The sequence below is a fragment of the Pelmatolapia mariae genome, linkage group LG17 (genome assembly GCF_036321145.2).
Source record: "Pelmatolapia mariae isolate MD_Pm_ZW linkage group LG17, Pm_UMD_F_2, whole genome shotgun sequence".
In the NCBI taxonomy this organism is placed as follows: Eukaryota; Metazoa; Chordata; class Actinopteri; order Cichliformes; family Cichlidae; genus Pelmatolapia; species Pelmatolapia mariae.
In genome coordinates, this window is record NC_086242.1 from 9,121,090 (window position 1) to 9,147,388 (window position 26,299).

General features: G+C 40.9%; 2 protein-coding genes across 5 annotated transcripts in view; both read left to right on the top strand.

Annotated features, from left to right (window-relative positions):
- znf800b (zinc finger protein 800b) overlaps window positions 1-26,299 on the top strand; it is a 298,466-nt gene that overhangs the window by 34,220 nt on the left and 237,947 nt on the right. The window lies entirely within an intron of this gene.
- grm8a (glutamate receptor, metabotropic 8a) overlaps window positions 1-26,299 on the top strand; it is a 287,983-nt gene that overhangs the window by 2,139 nt on the left and 259,545 nt on the right. For all 4 annotated transcript variants that reach the window (XM_063500399.1, XM_063500400.1, XM_063500397.1 and 1 more), the window contains exon 2: window positions 4,731-5,575. In XM_063500399.1, the coding sequence (XP_063356469.1) occupies window positions 5,033-5,575 (543 nt within the window). In that variant the 5' untranslated portion in view covers window positions 4,731-5,032. The remainder of the gene's footprint in view (window positions 1-4,730; window positions 5,576-26,299) is intronic.

The following is a 26,299-nucleotide window of genomic DNA, read 5'->3' on the forward strand; positions in this document are numbered from 1 at the left end:
TCACATCAGCGGGAGCCTCCTTCTTCGGGATTTCTCCTGCCTCCTTCTAGGCTGCCACATGGGAGAAGAAAAAGCAGATGTTTGAGCCTTCACAGAGTATGACAGGGGCTCCGATTGGAAAGCCAAATAGCGGTAGCCAAACTGGTTAAGAACAGCATAAGCTCAGGTGTGTAGTGCTGCTTCATGAGCGTGCAGACAAAGGATGTCTTTTCACCTCTTAAACTTGATAATCCTCAGAGGGCGCGAGTGTAAATGAGACAGGAAACTTTTAATAACCTCGGGGCCTCAGCTCAGTCACGAGACGTTCGCACGTTGCCCTGATCTGTGTTTTTTTTTAGTGCCCCACTTGAGACGTTTGCATGTAGTTACATCTTGAACCAGTGTAGCTGTTTTTTTTAAAATCATAAATGCCCCCTTTCTGGTTTTAAAAATATTCATGCGGTTTGCTCCCTGTTTGGGAATATCAGATGCCTGCCAAGTGCTAAGAGCTGCAAGGATGAACTTAAAAAAGAAGAAGCAAAAAGCAGGCAAAAGGATTGACAGAAAGCTGTACCGCAGTTTATTGGACCCCGTTGGAATATACTCAGACGTAGAGTTGAGCTGGCTATAATCTAGTGCGGCTTAATGACTGAGGGGCCCCAGGCCTTCATTTTAACCCATTCTCTGCTTGAATTCAAGGCAAAAAGTGTCGAACACACAATGTTGCAGGGAGAACACCGTTAGATGAATCAGAACTGGATAACCTATATAAAGCAGGGTTTTTAATCGTAGCGGGGGTTTGGCCGTATGAGTGGCTTTGACCTAATTCCATTTAGAGTGAAGAGAAACTGATGAATTAATTGGGACAGAATCGAATTATAAATGGATTCTTCAAGAGTGCACCTCACGCTGGGATGAGATCTGAGTCCAGAACCTGTTAGGGCCTCCCGTGGGGGAAATCAAACAGGTCCGCAGAATGGTTCAGAAGTCTTTAAATGATGCTTGGCTTTCATTACAGGAAGGCTATGCTGTAGTTTTATGGGGAGACGGTGAGAAATCTTTTTTGAAAACTGTTCTGGGATTTGATTAATGGGCCAGCAGACATACACAGTTCAAGATTATGAGTACTGTAGCCAACTCCTAAGGAGTGCTGGACATTTCAGTATGGGGTAGTGCAAATGTTTACGTTAAACTAATGCATTTAGCGTTTTTTAAGGGCTATTTTACATAATAAATGGTCAGGATTGAAAATGGGCCAATCTCCTCTTGTGGTAGGTAAAAAACAAACCCATAAAAAATCAAATTCCAGATGCACGGTTGAGGATATGCAAATAAAGCAGGGATGTCAAAGTGACCACACACTGGCAAACAGGCAGATTCGTTCTATACAGTATAGTTGCAGCTTTCACAGCTATAAGCTATCGTTGCAAAAAGAAGAAACTGCAAATCTATAGTCATTTAATATGAAAAACTCTTTCAGGATGATATAGGCAAGGCTGTAATGACTCACTGAAGCGGACCCAATGCTGGTGTAGGTGGTACCTTCAGGTCCAGTATTGTCTAGGTTATCACATATGTGCTGTTGATTCCAGGCTTTAACGCTTGAAAAAGGAAAGGAAAGATTGAGCATGTTTTAAAATATGAATTCTCACGCATCTGTTATTTTCTCCAGGAAATGTTTATGCTTATTTACCTTCACAGTACGACTCACACGTGCATACACTAAATATAAAGCGACAGCCAGCAGCCAGTTAGTTCAATTTACTGTAAAGATTGGAAAGAGGGGGAAATGGGTAGCCTGTTGCATAGTCATAATCATTTGCGTAAGCTGTGGGTGGAAAATATCTTGGCAACTTCTTAGTGTTTCCACCCGTTCTCAGTCTTGATATAGTCTGCTGGCTTCTGTTTAACGCACAGACATGACCTCACCTGACTCTTTGTTAGAAAACGAGTAAGCTGTTCCTCCTGAAGTCTTCCTTTAACATTAGGATACAACTTAGTAGTTTACTTGTGCTGAGACACTATTCTCTAAGGGAAGAAGATAAGGATGAAAAGAACTATGCGGCCAATTAACGGGCTTGGGTGTGTGAAATAGGCCACCTCAAAAGAAACACTTGTGTGTATTTGGGTAAGCAGGACAACTATAATAAAGAATGACGTTTTAGAGTGATGGCCTAAATGTGTGGAAATGATGTAATAAGATTTACACTCGCTGGTCACTTCATTATGTACACCTTGCTAGTACAAAGATGGACCCCCCCCCCCCCCCCCCCCCCCTTTGCTTTCAGAGCTGCCTTCATTTTTCCTGATGTCGATTCTTCGAGGTGCTGGAAACATTACTCAGAGGTTTGATGACCATGATATGGTCAGCAACAACACAGGTAGACTTTGGTATTTCAACAATACAAAGAAAATATCCTGCATCACACCAGCACCACCAGCGTGATCCGCTGACACAAGGCAGGATGGATGAATGCTTTCATGTTGTTTACACCAAACTCTGATGCTACCATTCAAATTTTGCAAGAGAAATCAAGACAATCAGACCAAGAAATGTTAAGTGAGCTCATGCAAACTGAAGCCTCAGTTTCATGTTCTTCGATGGCAGAAGTGGCACCTGGTGTGGTCTTCTGCTGCTGCAGCCCATCTGCTTACAGATTTGAAGTGTTGTGCGTTCAGAGATGCTCTGCTGCATACCACTGTTGTCACACTACATTTTTCATTAATACAGCAATGTAACATGTTACTGTACTAAGTACATTAATTATATTACATTGACAATTATGTCCATACATACCTCATACAACGGTTCTTCAGTCCACTAAAATGGTTCTTTTAGTGGGGCGGACTAAAAAAAAAAATAGCAGCTTTTTTCTTCCAGCTGCTCCGGTCAGCAATTTCATGTTCTGTGCAGAAAATGTTGGATTGGTCTGCAACTTTTGAGGAGTGGAAGTGTGAACACTGCTTTCATTTTATTTTACAAAAGGATAATAGTGCAAAATGTAAACAGACAGGACAGAAACAGCAGCATTTTATGGCTAACACAACTTCGGCTCTTTGCAAGAATCTGCACAGACAGTATGCTAAGGCAATGCCAGCAAAGAATCCAGAGTATGTGCTGACCCCAGTAAGCAGCCGGCACCTGAACATTAACAGGTGACAAAGGCAGGCAATGTTTTTAAATTAAAATTCAGTAATTCACTTATTTTTTTCATTAATAAGTGATTTGAGCCACTGTTGCCTTGTTATCAGCTCAGAGCAGTCTGGCCAAGCTCCTCTCACCCTTGAACAAGTTATTTTTCTGTCTTTTCTTTTTTTTGACCAATCTGTAAACCCTAGAGATGGTTGTGTGGGAAAAGCCAAACAGCTACACCATGTTCAAAGTCACCTAAATCACCTTTTTTTTGTTGCCATTCTTATACTTAGTTTGAACTTCGCCAAGTTGTCTCAATCATGTTTACCTCCTTAGATGAACAGGATTTCTTCCATTTGATTGGATGATTAGATGTTCGCATTAATGAGCAGCTGAACAGGTGTACCTAATGAAGCGACTGATGAGTGTATATCAACCAAACACCCTCGGTTGGTCTTAAATGCTAGTGAATTGTATATCTGATGCTTTTAACAATAGATTTCTTAAAAAATGGATGGGAAAAATGTTTTTTCACTAAATCTGTTAAGTTGTAGATTAATTAACCCACTTAGGGTTTGATTACTTAGGGGCATTAACAAATTTGCATAAATTACCTCTTCATGCAGCGTTAGTGTAAAATAAAATCTATGATTCTAGATCAGGGTCGAATTAGAGATTAAATCCCCTGAGGCATGAACTAATGGAAGCACATTAGCACCCCTATCATGTAGAAACCAACACGTTTGTCAAAACCAAGTTTTAAAGTCATGTTCTTCAGCATGACTGCTAAATACAGCATTGCTCACCATAGATAGAGCTACAACTCTCCCTACAGGAGTGAGTTTGAAGTAGTCATCTGGTATCATCTTGCAGGATCTTCTCCAGAAAGGGACTCAACATTAATGCTACCTGTTGTGATTTGAAGCTCTGTGCACATGTGTGTGTGTGTGTGTGACAGAGAGTTTTGCGCTGGATGTAATGTGTTCATTTAACTGCAGCAGAAACAGCAGGTGTTTGAATGATGCAGCACACTTGCTCCACAGCAGCGCTCTCTGTCTTTTTCACCGCTGACTCTGCTTCTCCCTCTCTGTCTTACATGCTTTCCCTTTCTGTCTCTCCTCCCTTATCTTCATCTTTTTCACCGTCTGTGTCTCCTCTGTCCTCCCTCCCCTGCTGCTTCCCTCGGCTCTCTTCCTCTCCCTCCACGAGCAGGTATCCACGTGCCTTCGCGCGGATAGCCCGAGGAGCTCGCCAAAAGGTTTCTGTGCTGTCATTTTAGCAGCTGTTCCACTCATCGATATGCCAAGACAAGAGACTGTGTGTATGTGTGAGTGTGTAGAGGTGATTATGAACTGACAGACTTTGGGATTTCAATTATAGAACTGAAGTGCAAATTCTGACAGTTCCGCTGGATAGAATATGCCCATGTGAGCGTGCTGGCGAATGAGCATCAGCGCGTTTGTTGTGCTTGTTTTTTTGATATATTTCAGTGCATTTTTTCCTTGCCCTTGAGTGGTTTTACACATGTTTGTCAGGTGGACCTTACATCCTTGCAGCAAGCTTGATGTTCACATCACATTGGGCACTCAGACATCCTGTTTCTGTCTCTCTCCAACAGGCTCTACTGAAGATGTGACTTGTGGATTACACGCTTTACTCCCTAAATAGATTTCTTCAAATTCACTGACACATTTTTGCACTACCGCAGTTTTTTTTGTTTTGTTTGTTTGTTTAGCTTTTTTGTTTCTGTGCTGTCTTTTGGATTATGATTTCCTCATGGGGCTCGGTTAGCTCCATCTCTGGGGTCCTTTACCCCTCCTTCATCGACCAGTAGAAAGGCCCAACATTTATATTAATTCCAGAACTCTCAGTTTTGGAATCCCTCCTCTGAGATCTGCTTTGTTAACTTCTTCATTGATCATGGAACCACAGTGGAGACCAGTTTCCTACCCCTTGTCTCCCTCCTTCATCTTCCTCCTCGTGGCTACTTCTTACACTTGGCTCATTCCCGTCGCCTCCCCTCAGCGAATCCCCACAGACCCTCAGGCGGCACCAGAGTACGCCCACTCCATCCGACTAGATGGCGATATTATACTCGGCGGATTATTTCCAGTGCACGCCAGAGGGGACCGTGGCACGCCATGTGGTGAGCTAAAAAAGGAAAAGGGCATCCACCGCTTGGAGGCCATGATGTTCGCCATCGACCTGATCAACAAGGACCCCGAACTGCTACCCAACATCACGCTGGGGGCCCGGATCTTGGATACCTGCTCCAGGGACACGTACGCTCTGGAGCAGTCCCTGACATTTGTACAGGCCTTGATAGAGAGGGATGGATCCGATGTCCGCTGTGCCAATGGAGACCCTCCAATCTTCACCAAGCCGGATAAAATCGTAGGAGTGATCGGAGCTGCAGCCAGCTCAGTGTCGATCATGGTGGCCAACATCCTGCGCCTGTTTAAGGTAAGAATTGACACACGATCGAGCCACTTTATTTTAGTTGTTGTTGTTTCATTTCCCTTCTCCCTTCCTATCCTCTCTTTTTTGCATTTTGTGTTCATATTTGGCTTGAGAATACGAGTTACGGGGGGGCTTGGCTACAGCTCTTTTCAATGCTGCAAGTTCAACAAGGCAGAAGAGAGAGAGAGAATTTTTGGAGTGTTTGGTTTTGCCTTTCAAAGCCTAAAGTGTGATTTTATCTCAGGTTCACATGTGTGTGTCTATGTGTGTGTGTGCATGTGTGTTTGTGTGAGCGAGAGAGATGTGTCAAGATGTGTCAAGTGATGCTTGTAAGAAAAGGGTTTATGTGTGTGTGTGTGTGTGTGCATATGCTTCTGCTGTGCAGCTTAGATCATTCCTGGCTTGTGGTTTAAGCCAGATAAAAATGGCTGCCAAACACGGGTATCAATTACTGCTGAAATCTGTCAACAGACCCTTCATTCACTTACAGTTCGTGTTTATGTGTGTTTGTATGCGTGTGAGCACATGTGCTGTATGTTTCCCCTCTAGGACATCTCTTTGTGTCTCTGTGTTCTTCATCACACGCGTGGGCCTAATTGAGCATCCTCATGAGTGCTCATGTGTATGCTGTGCAACGGTGTGCCTCATCGTTGTGCTGCTCATGTTTGTGTCCTTGCAGCAGCTCTCGTGTCTCTGGTTGAGAACAGTTGTACCTCTCTCTCTCTCAGAGTATATTTCTATGAGTGCGTTTGTGTGTGTGCTTCTGTTGTCATCATTAGCTGCACAGGCCTGATGGATAACCATATGATTATGAAATATGAGTCCAGCAATGACGCCCATGGCATTTCACATCCACATCTATCCCACGCTCTTTCACAAGGTGTGTGCGTGTGTGTGTGTATATGGTGTGGCCATGCATTTTTCACCTGCCCACTTTCAGAAATCCATACGCTACAGGCGTGTGAAAACGTACAGGGCTGTGAGAGCGCACATGTGTTATTGAATGCACTTGTTAACAACCAGCTTGCGCTTCAAATGGGAGATTTGCATATTAAACAACAACGGCAACAACTAAACATGATTTATGCCAGGATCTGTCACAGCAACAGCGCTCGAACAGAGCCTTTCTGCCTCTGTGCCGTCTCATTCTCATTTGCCTAATACGATTTAGTGCTGCGCATGTGTCTTTTTGCATGTGTTTTTATGCGCGTTGCATGTCGGTATGTTTTCTGTGCTCGCCGGCGAATGTGCAAACCAGTGTGTTTGGTAAAGCGTGCCAGTGTGATTATTTGCGAACACGTGGGAGTCTTTTAGGCATTTATCTGTACGTGTGCGATGGTATCAACCACATGCCTGTGGCGGTGGTATTGTGTGACACACGACTGTATCTTTCTCTGCGTAGTTTAACATGAATAATGTACCATGGCTCGCAGTGTGAAAATAGTATGGAGGACACACACATGCTCACAACCAAACATATGTCTTTTTTAAATGGGCTAATCTGACAGCGCCAGTCACAGCTAGTCGCCCACTCAACACAGGGGGCTCTGAAAGCAGATACAGAAGTGAGGGAGAGTGTGTGTGTATGTGTGTGTGCACGCACGTCTTCTAATCTAACAGCAGACAAAAGAGATTCAAACAACAGATTGTGTGAAAAAATTCTAAATCCTCAAGAAAACAGATTTTATTTAATTTTTTAACCAAGCTTAGCTGCAGAGGGAGCCACTCACTGACAGTCACAGCTGAGAGAAATCTAGACAAACAGCATGACGTTATTGGAGCTTTTTGTGCTGCTCATCTGTTTTTAAAAGATCTTCGCACTATCTTCATGTCAGTTCTGCACTGTGGGATGAGAGCTAAGAGGCAAAGGGACTGACATGAGAAATAATAAAATAAAACTTTGTTCATCCACATGGTGGGAAACCAGCCATGGACCAGGCAGCGGAATATTGGGACGCAAATTATACAATCAACTCAAAACTATTAAAAGGAACTACACTATATTGCCAAAAATGTTCACTCACCCATACAATTCAATGATATCATTGAATTCAGGTGTTCCAGTGACCTCCACAGCAACAGATGTAAAAAAAGCAAGCAGAGAGGAATGCAGCCTGCTTCTACAAAACTGCATCCAAGCCTTAGATCACCAGTGCAATGCAAGACATCAGCTGCAGTGGTGTAAAACACAATGAAGCTGGACTCTAAAACAGTAGAGATGTGTCCTCTAGAGTGCATCTTTGTCTGGCAAGTCGATGGCCGAGTCTGGGTTGACGGTTGCCAGGAGAATGGTACTTGTCTGACTGTATTGTGCCAAGTGTGAAGTTAAGTGGAAGTGGGATTATGGTTTGGGCTGTTTTTCAGGAGTTGGGCTCGTCAGTGAAAGCAACTCTTAATGCTTCAGCACGCCAATACATTTTGGACAATTTTATGCTCCCAATTTTGTGGGAACATTTTGAGGAAGACCACTTTCTGGTCCAACATGACTATGCAACAGTGCACAAAGAAAGGTCCATAGAAATATAGCATAGATCAATCAGTTTGGTATAGAAGAATGCGACTGGCCTGCACAGAGTCCTGACCAAACCCAATAGAACAGCTCTGGGATGAATTAGAGCGGACACTGTGAGCCAACATCAGTGTCTGACCTCACAAATGTGCTTCTGGAAGAATGGTCAAATTTCCCAACACACTCCTAAACCTTATGGAACACATCTCAGCCAACATCACAGTCAATCCAATCGAGAATGGGCTGTCACTAAAGTGTGAAGGCAGATGAGTGAATACTTTTGGCAATATAGTGTATGTGGAACAACTGTCAAGGTTCATTTGTTGATTTTGTTTTGACTTAATACATGAAAGGAAAATCAAACTTTAGTACTGTATAACATACTTACTGAGCACAGTGTTCTGGAGCTATAGTCACACATATTATCTAGATCAGCAGTTTGCACCCTATAGGATTTCGAACCTGCAAACTGGGTCATGGAATGTGTCTGAGAGATGATTAATGGGATTGGAAGGCAATAAAAAGCACATCTTCTCCACAAACTCTGCTTTCTGTTGTATCATGCAAATTGCTTGCCTGTATACTGTAGTTTTACCCCTGAAGGGCTCTAAAATATATGAGAAAGAGAATCAGTCAACTCATAATCTACTTTACTCAGAGATTAGAGCGAATAAGAGAGCTCCAGAAATGTGGGCAATAATTCCACATTGCCAGGGAAATTGGATATGTGGAAAAGAAAGGCATAGCTACAATTGAACCATGAAGTTCATCTGTAAACTGCACGTGATGGATGTTTCCAAATGATTTGATGGAAATGCAAAACACCAGCAATAATTTTACCCAAGCTTTCTTGTGTCTCTGTCACATCAGTTTGTCTAGGCATTAGTCACGAGTTCATTTAAAAGCAGCATGATTCTCTGACTTCCTCGCCTCCATTTGTCCCCTTAGAAAACTAGATTTATCCTTCAAATAGTCATGGTTTAAAATAAATGTGTGGGACAGCAGATGTAATGCTGCCTAATGAGCTCTTTGTAAAACATTGGAGCATTTTTAGTTTGCATTGTTTGTTGGATCGATGGTTGAATTGAATTAATGAGGTACTATTGATTTATATGATGAAGACTAGATAGGTGCTGCGCTGGGTTTTTTCACAAATTGTAATTTTAACCTGGAGCCTGAAACATCCTGTGTATTACAGGGCTGCCCACTCATTTCCTGATTGCTGTTCCTCCTAATCAATAACCTTGAGGAGTCTACATTTTTTTGTATTTTCTCTCATATTTTCTCTTAATTTTTCTCTGCAGTTATTCACTCACCAGCAACTACCTGCTTCATCCAGGTTTATTGATCGTGTTTGTGCACGGATGGGTAATTACAAAACATTATGGATCCATGAACCTCCGAGACCTTTAGACAGCTGTCAGACCTCCTTGAAGCTAACCTTTGCTTCAATCGCCATATAAAGCTATCACTGTAAAACGCTGACAGCACACATTGGCATCAAATTTGTCTCGATAATGTGGCTTGATATTGTCGCAAGTAGTATTTAAGACACTTTTACATCAGTGCCCCCCACCTCAGTGTGTGGCTTTGTCTGCTGTGTCGCCAGGAAATCATACATTGAAGTGAAAAGCACATTTCGCTCAATGACACCCCCACGCTGTGTGTCAGAAGCCGAAAATGAAAGTCAATTCATAAATTGATAAGTGGTGGCTTTCCCCTAGTGAGAGCTAATAGAATGACTTTGCCTTAGGGAATTTAGGAAACACTTCCAGTATGCACACATCTCTCTCTCTCTCTGTCTCTCTCTTTCACACACACACACACACACACACACACACACACTGAAATCTCTACCCTTCTTCAATCAGCATCAGTTCCACTTCTTATTTCCTCTGAGAAGACAACTTATTGTCTGTGTCTCTAGTGGTTTTAATGAAGTTGTGTGTTCAATTTCCAAGGTCAGAGCAGGAAGCCTTTTCCCACGCTCTGCGACATTGCTGCACATACATCCAGTTACTCTTGCACCGGTGGGTGAGTGTATGTGTGAGGAAGACTCATTGCCGAGAAACCTTCTTATTGCTTCCATAATTCAGCTGCAGCTTCCCTTTCTTGTACGTCTGGAGAATTAACTGCTGCACTGTGCGATATTCATTTGCCCGCATATTACCGCCACCTTGATTGCTTTCCTGGGTTTGTTGTTTGAGCTGTATTTTTCCACTGTGACAGGTACATCCTCGATCCCAGTAGTAAGCTGTGACAGTTGCACAATGAGTTAACTGCATATATGAAAACCTCCTTATCCGTGGGCACTGCCTGCCTCAAAACAGAATGCACAAACAGACATGCGATAACAGCCCAGTCTCATATTGATATGTGTAGCAGCTACGCTAGTAGCATAAAACCAAATGGAAACATGTGAGGAAGTGTGGTAAACAAAAGAATTCCTCGATAGTGACTTGAGGCTAAAAAGCCGCCAATCCCTGTGCTAATGGCCTCATGTAGTCCACAAGAAAACAAAAAAATGCTTCTATAGCTACTTTCTCCATTCTTAAAAATGTCCAAAATATATTCTCATTGTTCAGTTTTAGCTCGCATGTTTAAATTATTAGCCTTATTAGGCTAAGGAATTAAGTCACTTAACACGATCTCTCCACCATGTATGTGGTGTCTGTGCCCTTTGGAGCATTTTAAGGAATTTATCTGAGAAATGATATATTGTAAATGGCTGGTTATGTAGTTAACTGTACTAACAGACGCTCTAAGAAGTCACATGCTAGCACTGTTAGCAGGGATCTCTCTGCTATCTGCTATTCACTACTATAGCTTGTGGAAGCATCTTGCTAACTGTAGCATAATACACTGATACAGCATATGGATACACCTTGATTGAGTTGAGCTGATATTTTAGCTTTCCAGTCTCTCATCCAACTATGGTCCAATCCAATATGCCGATGAGTATAATACCAAACTCAAGACTTAAAAACATCAACAGGTTAATCTCAGTTTCATCTGCTCAAAGACTTGTTTTCCAGAACTGTGCAGGCTTTTTTAGATGTTGTCTGACAAGGTCAAATCTGAGCGTCTTGTTCTTGAAGTGTAACCAGTTGTAAACTTCCCATTTCCATTTATGTAGATATCACTTGATTGTAGACTTTGAGAATGATATGGCTGTAGAAAGCCCTTGAATTGAAGATGAAAGATGGCAATTTAGTTTTCACCTGGTTATGTTAAAAACCTAAAGTACTTGCCAATAACGAAAAAAAAAGAAGACTGTGGCTCCACTTAAACTCTTTCACAATATTAACAGGATTTGAGAAATCTCCATTTTCCGTTTTGGTGTGAACAAAATCACATTCTTTCTCTTAAAGAAGTGCTAGAATGCAAATTACTGAGAACATATGTTTGTTCAAGCTGTTGAAATGCAATGACGACTGAGAGTTTTGCTCACTTAAAACAATCTCCTTTTCAGACACATCATTGCCTTCTGAATTTACAAATCAATTTGGCATCCGGCTCCACAACGATGACAACGGCTGCATTAAAATGCTATTAACAGGAAATGCTGTAATTTCATTCAGATGCTTATTCAGACACAAGTCTGAAGGGATTTGCTATTAGTCTCAAGGTCAGGTCGGTTTGTTACACGGTCTTGTTCTAATCCTGCACACTCTTTGATGAAATAATGACAGGGAAGACACCAGTGAGCGGAACGCGTATGAAGGGGACTTTGCAAGGAAGCGAGAGAAGAAAGGGGAATTAAGACAAGAAAAGAGTGAAGATTGGACAAGGAAAATAGACAGAAGGATAAAGGTACAAATAAAAGATAAAAAAGGCAAAAAGCCAGAAAGACGGTGAGCAGGGGAGAGTGTGACATTCTCTAGAGTGTAATGATATGGTGTTGATTTCTTTCATGGAAGCATTATGCATTAAGAGGGTGATGATAATGAAGCCACAGAGCACTCCGAACAGCAAGCAGGAAGGCTCATTAGGACATGAGTGGGTCTCTGTTTCGTGTTGACTTGTGCACATTGCTTCACTCCGAATTATCTGCAACAGGGAAATATCACGACTGCTGCAGCTGGGCAGGACGCGATCATCCAACCTCTACTAACGAAGGCAGACTTAATGAGCAAATGGTTAATGAAGGGAGACTTAATTGTCCTTCTGAAATTATTTATTACTTTCATTTGTAGAGTGTTGCCTGGAGATTCATTAACAAGAGCCATATGTTATGTGTGAACATGGACGAAAGTGGATTTATTTGCAGCTGAACAGTGCCAGTCTTGTGATGTGAGTTTGAAAATAGCAAGCAGGAAACCCCCAAATACGAATGTGCTTAGTAAAGTATGAAGCAGAATATTAATGGAGCATAGAGCTAACTCAGCCTAGCGACAAAGTCAAGTTCAGCCATCCCAGCAGATGCCAGTCCACTTTAGCTGATGGCCATCTCCATATCCAATGTGCTCTCTCATACAGGGTGTGTTATTTTTAGCTGCTTTGGCTAGCTTTAGTTACTTTGCACATCACCTCCAATCCAGCCAATCAATGTCATACTGTCTTTTGAAAAATAACGTTTTCACAGGTTTCTATGCAGTCCTGTAAAAACCTACATAAACCTGATAATTCAAAAGCTTGTAGAACCACCTTTAGCAACAATGACTTGAAGTAATGGTTTTCTGTTTGACTTTATCAGGCTCTCACATCATGTGGAGGATTTTTGGCCCACTGTTCTTTACAATGTTTTTTATCTGTTCATTAAGGTTTATGGGCATTGATCTATGCACAGGTCCTAAAATCAGGTTGAGCTCTGCACTATGACTGGACCATTACATCACCTTGATTCTGCTGTAATTGGGATCATTGTCCTGTTGCATGTTCCAGTTTGGGCCAACCTGTAGCTGTCAGACAGATGGCCTCGCATTTGACTCTAGAACTCTTTGGTATACACAGGAGTTCATGTTGCACTCAATGACTGCAAGTTACCCAGGTCCTGTGGCTGCAAAACAAGCCCAAATCATTACCCCTCGAACCATCGTGCTTGATGGATGGCATGAGGTGCACTTGCATCGTACATTATGATCAGGGAACCCCCTTTGGCCTTTTCTGTTCAAAGGACATTATTGGAGAAGTGGTTTGTTCAGATGCAACTTTGTAAACCTAAGCCACATTCTTTCATGAACTTTGACATGTGACATCTATCTGTCTATCTGTCTATCTAAATTATTTTGAACCGTTTTTTTCAGTGTTTTCATTTCTCACTCTCTTCTTATTACTGTCGTTTTCGCACTATAAGGTGCACTTAAAATCCTTTAATTTTCTCAAAAATTGACAGTGCGCCTTATAGTCCGGTGCACCATATGTATAAATTCTGGTTGTGCTTACTGACCTCAAAAAGGATTTTATGTGGTACACGGTGCTCAAAGATCTGTCAAAGTACGACTTTGGTAAGCTACGAAGCCACGTCGCTTGATGGATTGTTGGATCATTATGTCTACCGTAGTCAGGAGCCTCATGGAGTAATCTGGGTCCAAAACTCCGTCCACTTCAGGTCCCAAAGTTAAACGAACACTGCGGCATCACTGAGAGTTAAAAACCGTCTAAATTCCTTCATCTTTAATAAATGATCAGTGTTGCTGCTTTACCAGGTGTAACAATTAAATTTAACATCCAGGCATTCATGAAAACAGAATGTATTAAATTTAACGCAGTTAGAAGTTAGTAGGAAGTTAGCTCACTAGTTTCCACCTAAACATGATATAGCATGTTCTGACTGAGAGATTTCTGAAAATATTAAAACGTACAGCTCTGCTATCACTTCCAACATAAATGAAGACAGAAAACTAAACAGCAGTGACGTTTGTACGGTTACTGAAGTTGGGCTAGCTGGTATATGATGATGTGCTACGTGATCACTATCAACACAGCTATGTTAACATACAGTGGCTTGCAAAAGTATTCGGCCCCCTTGAACTTTTCCACATTTTGTCACATTACAGCCACAAACATGAATCAATTTTATTGGAATTTCACGTGAAAGACCAATACAAAGTGGTGTAAACGTGAGAAGTGGAACGAAAATCATACATGATTCCAAACATTTTTTACAAATAAATAACTGCAAAGTGGGGTGTGCGTAATTATTCAGCCCCCTTTGGTCTGAGTGCAGTCAGCTGCCCATAGACATTGCCTGATGAGTGCTAATGACTAAATAGAGTGCACCTGTGTGTAATCTAATGTCAGTACAAATACAGCTGCTCTGTGACGGCCTCAGAGGTTGTCTAAGAGAATATTGGGAGCAACAACACCATGAAGTCCAAAGAACACACCAGACAGGTCAGGGATAAAGTTATTGAGAAATTTAAAGCAGGCTTAGGCTACAAAAAGATTTCCCAAGCCTTGAACATCCCACGGAGCATTGTTCAAGCGATCATTCAGAAATGGAAGGAGTATGGCACAACTGTAAACCTACCAAGACAAGGCCGTCCACTTAAACCCACAGGCCGAACAAGGAGAGCGCTGATCAGAAATGCAGCCAAGAGGCTCATGGTGACTCTGGACGAGCTGCAGAGATCTACAGCTCAGGTGGGGGAATCTGTCCATAGGACAACTATTAGTTGTGCACTGCACAAAGTTGGCCTTTATGGAAGAGTGGCAAGAAGAAAGCCATTGTTAACAGAAAACCATAAGAAGTCCCGTTTGCAGTTTGCCACAAGCCATGTGGGGGACACAGCAAACATGTGGAAGAAGGTGCTCTGGTCAGATGAGACCAAAATGGAACTTTTTGGCCAAAATGCAAAACGCTATGTGTGGCGGAAAACTAACACTGCACATCACTCTGAACACACCATCCCCACTGTCAAATATGGTGGTGGCAGCATCATGCTCTGGGGGTGCTTCTCTTCAGCAGGGACCGGGAAGCTGGTCAGAGTTGATGGGAAGATGGATGGAGCCAAATACAGGGCAATCTTGGAAGAAAACCTCTTGGAGTCTGCAAAAGACTTGAGACTGGGGCGGAGGTTCACCTTCCAGCAGGACAACGACCCTAAACATAAAGCCAGGCCAACAATGGAATGGTTTAAAACAAAACATATCCATGTGTTAGAATGGCCCAGTCAAAGTCCAGATCTAAATCCAATCGAGAATCTGTGGCAAGATCTGAAAACTGCTGTTCACAAACGCTGTCCATCTAATCTGACTGAGCTGGAGCAAGAATGGGCAAGGATTTCAGTCTCTAGATGTGCAAAGCTGGTAGAGACACACCCTAAAAGACTGGCAGCTGGAATTTCAGCAAAAGGTGGTTCTACAAAGTATTGACTCGGGGGGCTGAATAATTACGCACACCCCACTTTTCAGTTATTTATTTGTAAAAAATGTTTGGAATCATGTATGATTTTCGTTCCACTTCTCACATGTACACCACTTTGTATTGGTCTTTCACGCGGAATTCCAATAAAACTGATTCATGTTTGTGGCTGTAATGTGACAAAATGTGGAAAAGTTCAAGGGGGCCGAATACTTTTGCAAGCCACTGTAACATAAACACAGTGCTGTAAACGGACCAAACTTCAGTCAGGAGAACAACTGAGATACTTCATCCTCAATACGAGGTTAGTCATTAATATACTGCAACAACATGGGAATAGAGCAGCTGTGAGAGAATTCAACATTAATGAATCGATGATACGGAAGGAGGAGGAGGAAGCAAGAAGAATGAGTTGAGTAAAGTTTGACTTATCTGACTGTTTTGTTTCGCGCCTTATAATCCGGTGCGCCTTATGTATGAAGACAGACCCGTTCATCGACAATGCGCCTTATAATCCAGTGCGCCTTATGGTCCGAAAAATACGGTAATATAATTATTTTCTAATTTATCTGTAATAACAATTATATTTACAAAGACTGTAAACTATTACTGTCCGGTGTCATTTTCCAGTAAGTACAAACTGTTTAAATGGATTTGAGCCTTTAAAAAAACCTATGCATGATGGATATGCCATAATCTTGTAAAAAGAAAAAAAACCCAATCAAACAGCTAAACAAAGAAACCATTTAAAGCCTTTAAAATGCTCACAACCTTTCTAGGAGAGGTCCACGTTTCATCTCGCCACTCATTCATCCAGACAAAACCCAGCGTAACAATGCAGGTCTATTTACTTGTAAAGTTTTTTTTTGTTTATGAGGCGAAATGTGGAATGTAATTTAAAGTTTAATCAAGATCTCTGAAAGGAACTCAGAGGTCATTATAAATGTATAATGAAACCGCTGATTGTGCTTGTGTTAATGTGTGGATTTATTTGTGTCCACTTGACCATGAATGTGCGTGCCTGCTCGAGAGAAAGGGTTTTCCTGTAAGACCTTAATCGAATGTATTTGTGTGTGTATGTGTGTGTGTTTGAGAGAGGTGGGGTGAGTAAAAGAGATTGAGTCTGTCAGTATTATCTGTATGTTTGTGCATGGAGAGCACCAGTGTATGGAGCGCATTATAGTGGAATGAGATTCTATCTCCCCTGCTCCTTTCATCAGGTTTGCGGCTGAATAAAAGCTCAGATAAGGGATAAGTGAAGCCATTACAGACAGTCAAAGGTTTCACACATCACAGCTGGACAATACAGACTTGGCACATTTGTTATGTTATATTTCACAGGGCTTTACTTACTGCGGACATTTTGACTTTTCTAAATGTGAGTATAACTAATAGCATTATTAATGGGTGAATTTTGCACCTCACCTGAAGGGATGGAAACATTATTAATGTCTTTGAGTTTTGGGAATTATTTCCTCCACTTTGATCTGTTCCCACCATTAAGGAGCAGTCAGGCAATTTCGCTGCAGTGCCCAGGGATCAACTCAATTTCCTCTTTTGCATCTTCCAGCAAAACCGTTGCTCTGCATGTTTTTGGGAGAGTTAAAGGAAACCAATGTGTTGTGGTGGGATCTGGGGTTCTGTGGGCTGCCAGTGATAACTACTGAGTCTACACCCATTGTGTCCTGAGCCAGGAAGCTATGCCAGTGAGCCAGCGTGTACAATACCAGGACCCTGGCACACTTTCACGGAACACAGACATTAGTGCAATTAGTCACACCTCTGTTTCAGAAAACAAAATGTCCACTGCGAGAAGGAGATAGAGACTACATCTGAAACAGCTGAACAAGTGCAGACAATTACTGAGGAAAATAAAGTACTTTGCTTGCTAATTTTTGGTTTGCTTGCTGGTTATTTGTATCTGCGTTCTATTATTGAAGCCACACTTGCATGCCATTTATCAGCGTGTAACCAGTGTGCCAGCTGTATGAAAGGACCCTGTGTTTCACAACACTTGGATGAAACTCATCTTGTCATTCCAACATGAATTTCTGTTGTTACTTTGGTTCCCTGATGAAATGTTTTCAGCATGCTTGATTTCACCACTTGCTCTGGAAGACAGCGTTATCTGCAGTGGAATGATGCCGCAGTAATGGATTCTCTCATTTGAAATAAATGAACTCGACAAGGAGAGAGAATGAGATTGAGGGAGGACACAAACACACACAGAGTGAAAAGTGGTTTCTAGAAGTCGAGCGATTTTATTCCAAAATGAGATATTCACTGTTTCATGATGTAAATGTGATGCAAGTAAGTAAAACTTACTGGAGTTTCAAGGTTTGTTTCAGTGCACGGTAAGTGAAGTGTGGAGGTAGGAGTGGGTGGTAAGGCAAGCAAGGACTGTATCACCGGTAGCAGTTACTGCTAATGAATGTTATTTTTAATGATAAGATTTAATTGTGACAGCTGGTAAATGCATGCCAGGTGGTCAAAAGCATATTGCTTTTACTTCTCTCCAATATACCAGAGGCCTGACAGGTGAAGACCAGCATCATAATTCCATCCATCCATCTGTTGCAGGGGGCTGGAACCTGTCCCAGTTTTCACAGGGCGAGAGGCAGGATACACCCCAGACCTACAGGAGCTCCTCAGCCAAGGTTGCCAGGGCTATGAAACTAAACACATCATGTAAATGAAAAGTTAGTGGCATCATTTAAATATCATTAAAAACAGAGAGGGTAGCATTTGGTAATGCTTATTCTCCACTGTTTTTGATGATACCAGCTAATTTTTTAGAAGGATTTTTTCGAATAGCTTGCAGAGGTCTGTTGACAGCCAAAATGACCATAATCTTTTCATCAACAGCCATGGGGCACGTGCTGGGTATTTGATAAGAATGTCTAAAAACATAAAGATGCCATTTAAAAGAAGGACATAGCCTGAGAGTCTTAAAAGTGAAGTCAGTAAAAACTATCCAGATGAGTTTGTGGCTTCAGTAGCTTTACATCTTCTTGAATTAAGTCATGCTTATTTTATGATTAATGGCTTGTTAGAGTGTTAAGGACAGGAACAAGCCAGTAGTCTATGAGCAGTGTTTGGAAGGTTACTTTTAAAATGTATTTCACTACAGATTACAGAATACATGCCCCCAAAATGTTGTTTGTAACATGTTCTGTTAAGTTACTCTATGTAAGTAACGTATTCTGAATGCTTTGGATTACTTAATAAATTGTCATGCTTTTTACAACTACATGACTGTACTATTGCTGTGTGCTTTATTACTATTAATGAAGAATACTTGCTACCGAGCTAACATTGTTAGCTGAGGTTAGTTTATAGACTGCTTTCGGAACTGCACATGATTATTTGCAGCGAGCAGGTTATCAATGCTATCCATCCAGTATAACAGTCTGCAGTCTATGAACTAACCTCAGCTAACGCAAGCTAACAATGACAGCTTGATAGCGAGTAGCTTTCAGTAATAGTAATAAATCACACAGCAATATTACGATAGGGAATAAAAAGATAGGGAAGTGGCCCATAACCCAGGTAGCAACTGCAACTAAAATAAGGTAGTTGCAGTAGGCTAATGCTAGTATTTTAAAAAAGAACTTACTTCCAGATGTTTCTTTTGGTTGGATGGGGAGTGTTTTGGTGCTGAGAGCAGCTTGGTTGCGGGCAAACAGTGTTTGCATTGAATGGTCAGATTTTGCCCATATGAAGTGGTGTCGGAATTTCCAATTAAGAAATGCATTCCTGCCCGTGCACTGCTGGCTCTGTTGTGCTGGTTCCGGGTCCATTGTGTAACTGACACCACCAACGTTAACAGGACGCTTACATTAGAGCCTCTTATTTCGTGTTTTGTTTGAGTTTCCAGCAATGCGTGGAATTACCAAAATTAGATTGGGATTAGAGAGGGGATAGCCTAACATATCAAACAGGAAAAGACCACAGTGTAATCCATTTTTTTTCAACAAAGTAACTGTATTCTAATTATCATCTTTTGAAACGGTAACTGTAATGGAATACAGTTACTCATATTTTGTATTTTAAATATGTAACACTGGTACATGTATTCCGTTACTCCCCAACACAGTCTATGAGCAGGCTGTGTCCCTTGGTTTCTCAGTTAGGTTCATCCATTCACTTGTTTCTGGAGTTGTTCTCTACATTATAAAATTCGATAAGCTGGCATAAATTGTTGACAAAAGTGTTGGGCCATAAAAAAGTGTTGGCTGTAGCTCATGAGAGCGGGTTGAAGAGCAGGTCATCTATTAATTGGAAGGTTCAATTCCTGGCTACATGTATCCTTGGGCAAGGTACTGAACCCCAAGTTGCTCCCAGAGTATGAATGTAGGTGTGAATGTACGATAGAAAACTCTTGGATGTAAAAATACTTGTGTGAATGGGAGGATAAAGGGTTTTGAATGCTCAAGTAGAAAGTGTTCTATAAGAACACCTAAAAGACTCAGTATCTGCAGATTTCCAAACTTTGGCATTTTGATGCCAAAGTTTCCACATGCTCTCTGGCATTAACATCAGCACAAAGACTGTGCACTGGGAGCTTCGTGACATGGGTTTCCATGGCTGAGGAGCTCCCGTAAGTGTGCATATATAAGAAACTTCACCTTAAGAAGGGTAAGTTAACTAAGTTGTTCACTTAAGAAGTGTGACACTTAATTGGGATAAGTCATGTGAACCCAACAATATGCCAAAATAGAAGAGCTTTAAGTTGAATACATTACTTAAAAACTATATACGTATATGTCAAATATGTGAATAATAATGGCTCAGATTGTTTTGAAAAAGCTTGAACTTGTATTTACATTATGTTTTGTATTATATACGAATCTCTCTCACTCTCTGTTGCAAGCTCCATACACAATACAGTTCAGAAACACTGGTTGTATTAATGTAAAACACCGACACTGGACAACAACACCTGCTGGGAGTTATTTGTCGCTACAGGATTCTCTGTAATTTTTGGCCTAAACCTAAACCTTTACACTTGTCTTAAGCATTCAAACACTGAAAAGCACATGAGATAGTAATCAAACCCTAAACACAACAAAACTGAAGTGTTGAGCTACAGAAGTACTAAATTAAGGACTGGAAGGCAAACAATAACAGTTTCATGAATCAATGCACTTGTCCTTGCAGGAGTTGTACTACATAACTGAGACAAATATACTTCTTGGGTAAAAGTATAAATAACTTGATATCAGAACGTTTCAAAAACCAGTAAGAATTGAGGTAAAGTCACAGATTTAAATTAACTTAAGGACATTGTTTGCATTTACAGTGTAAAAGCATTTTCAAAATGATTTATGTCATCTCTTTATTCAGAGCGCTTTGGCTATTCAACATTTGGTGCCTTTGTGAGTAATGCAATTATTAAAGCAGAAAGAAATAGGATCTGTTTAGCTTATTTGCACAAATCAATATTTATTAATTGCCAGTCATATCATCATTGCTACATTTAACAATGTTGTCACACATGACGGATTTTCCTCATATCACACAGGCCTAATTGCCACTTAATCTAACGGAGAGTTAGACCGGTGTAATCTATCTCTTTGGTAGCTGGCTTCTTTCCTTGCTGTGCGGTTAGTTACGGATATTGTGGAGGTTATTTTATGTACTCTGCTTTGTTTGTTTTGGATCCTGACTTTGCTGTAGTGCAGCAATATTATAAGAAACTGAAGCCAAAAGTAATTTAGAACGTTGTCACTTTTGTGGCTTCTGTTGTTTTACTCACCTGATGATAGTGTGTGATTTGTGAACCAGCCTGCACAGAAGCCCTGGTAGTTACTATGAGAAGATATGGTGTGAAAATTAGGCATTAGAATTCAGTGTTGGGGAGTAACAGAATACATGTACTGGCGTTATGTATTTAAAATACAAAATATGAGTAACTGTATTCCATTACAGTTACCGTTTAAAAAGGTGGTATTCAGAATACAGTTACTTTGTTGAAATAAAGGGATTTCCTGTTTGATATGTTAAGCTATGCCCTCTCTATTTTTGGTAATTCCACGCCGGCGGAAACCTAAACAAAACATGCATTAAGAGGCTCTAATGCCCATGTCACCTCTACTTGCGGCCCCCATAATGACGTGAAGAAATATTTTTAAAAATTATTGTTAAAAAAATTATTTAATATGAAGGCAATAGGCAGAGTTTTACAGGCATAGCCCTAAAGAATGTAGCCTTATGGGCAGTGTAGCCCAGTTGTAAGTAAGCTATTAAGACTCGACTGTACACTGTGTTCGTGTTTTTCCCTGAAAAAATAAGTTCCGTTGGAGCAGCTTTTCAACGCCTCTCTCTGTCTCTCGCTAGCAAAATTGACCCAGACAACAAAGTAAAGCCAGTTTTTGGTTACGAGCCCGACACCGAACCTGATGTATTAGCCAGAGGTCCCTTTACGACGGTTCAGAGACTCAGACCTATTTTAAATGCGCGCGGAATAGTTTTCTATATGAGATCGCTGCAAAAAACTGCAGCCTTACCTAATGTCAACCCTACTGTTACTCATTTATATTAAGACTTAAAAATCTAGTTGGTATTGGTATGTTGAGTATTCTTCAGTAATAGTAATAAATCACACAGCAATAGTACATTCATGCAGTTGTAAAAAGCTTGATAATATATTAAGTAATCCAAAGTATTCAGAATATGTTACTCTCTTTGAGTATCGTAACGGAATACGTTACAAAATACATTTTGGGGCATGTATTCTGTAATCTGTAGTGGAATAGATTTTAAAAGTAACCTTCCCAAAACTGTTAGAATTATAGCTTGACTGATAAATCAGCCTCATCGATATATTGGCCCCGCCGATATCGGCCAATAGTAGCTATTGCCTAACATATTGGTATTGACATTTGTAATGGCTGATGAATTAAAAAAAATATATGTAGAAAAGGAGAAATACAATATAATCATGCTATGAGTATTGATGTTGCTTAGTTTGTCCACCAGGGAGCACTCTGTAACTCATCCGGTAGCAAGGCATGTTTGGAAGATGTTTGGAAGATCACAAGCACAACAATCAGCTTATCTGGGCAGAGTTGGACAGAGTGTAAGCGAATAATCCACAACTTGTGACAATAAAACAAGTTTATCTTTAAACTGCATTGCCATTTTATCTTAGTAAGGACTCATAAATAACTACTCAAAACAAGTGTTAGGGAAATCTGTCCAGAAGTAAAAGATATTGGCTGATATATCGAGTTTTTAAGTTACCAAATATCGGTATTGGTATCAGTCATGAGCATATATCAGTTGCGGTCTAATTAGAATGCAGGAGACCGTGCTTCGGACACTTTGTCATACAGATGCATGAATGCATTTATGTGTGAAGATAACTTTTAAATCTGAATGTTCACGGTGTCTGTGTACATTTCACACTGAACTGTGCTTATATAGCCGAGGCAATTAGTTGATTAGTCAGTCAACAGGAAAATAATCAAAGGCAATTTTGATAATCACTGAAGCATTTTAGCTGTTTAATCAACCAAATGTACACATTAAATATGAGAACCTCCTGCCTTTCTGTATTATTATTGTAAATTGGCTCCTCTCTTTTGGGTTAAAAAACAAAACAAAACAAAACAAAGCTGTTTCATTTTTTTTAAACTAAGTTCTCAAAGGACTGGTCTTAAGTTCTGCTCTTCCCAAAATAAACTAAGACACAAACTTGTGATCATGCTTCTATCAGCAAGGAGAGTGTGCCGTATTGGCTTAGTGCAAATGCTGCGTGCAACATCTGACAAAGCTATTTGGGTCATCTTTCAGTTTGCAGTTTGGTCAGAATATCCTAGACAGACACACACACACACACACACACACACACACACACACACACACACACACACACACACACACACACACACACACATACACACGCAAGAAACTACATAGGTGTGAAATTTGTTCGCAATCTGAAAATGAACAGAGATGCAGTTTTTAATAGGAGGACACATTATGTTAAGAATAATATCACCAGTTCAAGTGTATCAACTCACTGTTGTGTCTGCTAGACAGCTCTTAAAAAAATACTGTTGTTGCTATAGCATTGTTTCTGACTGGAATAATAAACAGCTGTTGTGGAAAAGGTGCTTCTTCTTCTGTTTCTGCTGTCAAAAATGATCTGAGCGGTTGCTTTCTGGTCACAGTAATCAATTTGTGTGGTTTCTAAAGGATTATATCAGTCTGCATCGCTGCCACAGGTGGCAGAATGAACACCGGGACAATAAGTTCAACAGTGTGCTGTGGAGCAACATAGGTAGAGACATTGGCACGCTGTTTCTTCCCTGTAAAGCCAGTTTTGTTACCTCAAAACTGAAATCTGCTGAGATCTCAGCGTAAAACAATAATAAAAGAAGTTAAAAAAAAATTGAATGAGACATGACTCATATATTATTTCTCAAGCTTGTTACTAGGGCGTCGACAGGAAGTCGACATGAAAAAACGCTGCATTCGAATACATTTTTAATATTTACGGGGAAAAAAACAGTGAGGGGCAAAAAAAAGTGCTTCATTAAGTCTGCCTTATCTTTCAAGACGCATTTCAAGTGTCAGTGCTGTTGAAGACTTTGTGTACTTAAAACAAGAGAACGCCACATAGTTCAGGGATTAGAAAACATTCCAGTATAGAGTTCTTTTTTTAATAAATGTGACTGAAAGTAGGACAGATAAGTAGAGAAAATGAGACCGAGGAAAACTCAAAGGGGGGAGAATGGGATGCTTTAAGGGCCCCATTTTAATAACATGCTGCTGGTGTAGAGCTAAAAATCAATGGGTAGTATGTGTGTGTTTGATAAGGAGCACTGAACATCATCCAGTAAGATTCATGATGTTTGGTGATAAAAGCTGCGGATATGAAACAAGTTGTATAGAGAAAATGATGCGCTTCTTTCCTTTCATTTTCCCTCATCTTTTCGCCTCTTTGTTATTCAGATTCACCTCTTAATATCGTTTCACTCTTTTTTTGTGTGTGTCATTATGTTGTTTCCTCTTATCCCCGTTCCTCCATTTATTTTCACTCTGTACTTCTTTTCCATCTCTTGAAAGAGGATGGCGGGGGCAGTAAAAAGCAGGGCAGTAAAGGTGGTAGATAAGGAGAGGGAAGGCAGTAAAAGTGTAATCGTCAAAGGGAAAGAGTTCAGTAAAGAGAAGCGGAAGACTTGAGGGAAAATGCAGGTTGCAAAGACTTTTTTCTTTCTTTCTTTTTCTTTTTTTTCTTGCAGTGATGTTGCATTAGATCGCAGAGAACAGGTGGGAGGACCGAGAGGAAAAAAAGAGGTTAAGTGATTGGTGTTCCCACATCCCAACTCTCCTGCTCTTGGTGTGCCTCAATCTATCTTCCTCTGCATCTGCGGTCTTGTCCGCTTGCCATCTCCTGCAGCCTTCCTGACCATGTTAATAGCAGCAGCGTATTATTTATGAACGAAAAGGCAAGAAGACATGGAAACAACATTAGCAGAAAGACAGGATCTTCCTGCAAGAAGCAACCTCTTTGAAGGGGCATTGACAGGATGTGTGCTTGTGAGTGTTTAAAATAGATGTCCTCCTTTGAAGAGATGACGCATGCTCGATATGACACTCTTTCTTTGTCTGTATCACACACCATCTATGTGCCCATTAAAAAAACCTGTGATGTACTGAGTTAATAAAATGAGGAATGGGAGATTTAAAAAAAATGGTTTGTTTACGTTGCTGCATGTGGGACTGGAGTTTCTGTGTGAAATTGGTTCTCTGAACGTTTGGAGTATTAGCACATGTGTATGTTTTGTGTGTGTGAGAGTGACAGATAAGCAGAGAGTGAAGAGTGCATTACTTGCCGGTTTCTGCCAATTACCCCCCTAAGCTTGAGGTCAAGTGAGTAAGACAAAAAAAGTTCCTTTCTTTTTTCCCCACATTTAATCCACATCCGTTGCCTGTGATTGCCTCCTCTCCTCTCCTCTCCTCTCCTCTCCTCTCCTCTCCTCTCCTCTCCTCAGAAAAACAGGCTTACCACAGCCTTAAATAGTAAAGTTTCTCTTTGTCTAGTCAGATACAGGCAGGTGAGAATCCCATAGAGTGTATGTAAAATCATCCTTTTATTTTTTGGCCTCAATGTTGTTGTTTTATTTTACATTCGTCATTTAACTTTAACATGGGGCACTAAGGGGTTGGCTGAGTGGCCAGAGCTGCAGTTTTTGGCACTTCCACAGTGATTGCCACTTGGGGGAGAAGTTTGCTTTTGGATATTGTCAGCAGTATTAAAAGGAGGATTTGAGCTATTTGAAGTGTGGAGAGTCTGACCTTTGACACAGTTGACTCAACTTTTGTACAAAGTCATGACATCCATCAAAGTTTAGACAGTTGTTGCTATTTGAGAAACCTATGAGGTTACTTTTGTGGATAAATTTAAAAACTGATTGAAGTTATTGTATTGTACTAATAAGGAAGTGATTAAGGTGTGCCATATACTAGAAAACTTCCCCATTCAAGTGGATGTAACAGATGTGATTGCACCAGAACATGTATTGTTTGTTTGGATGTGGGTTTTTTTTTTGTGAGGTTTTACTCTGAAGCAGATGCGAGACAAGGCAAAGTTTCACAGAATGGAAGCGTAGTGTGACGGCTCTCTGACTTCTCTGCTCTCTGTCGGTGTCACAGCTGCAGGTCTGTGTCTGTTTGATGGGCAGAGCTGAGCAACAGTACGTGCATACACAGACACACACCCCCCTTCAGAAGAGTAGCTGCAGTCGCCACAGCATGCAGGATAAAATAGGGGATTTGTTTGTGCCACAGTCAAACAGAACCAGGCATGGTGGCGCTTTTCCTGCAGAGCTGTGTGGAGATGTGGGTGTGTTTTTTTTTATTTGTGCTGTATACTTTTGGATGAAACTGTTGTAAGGAATAA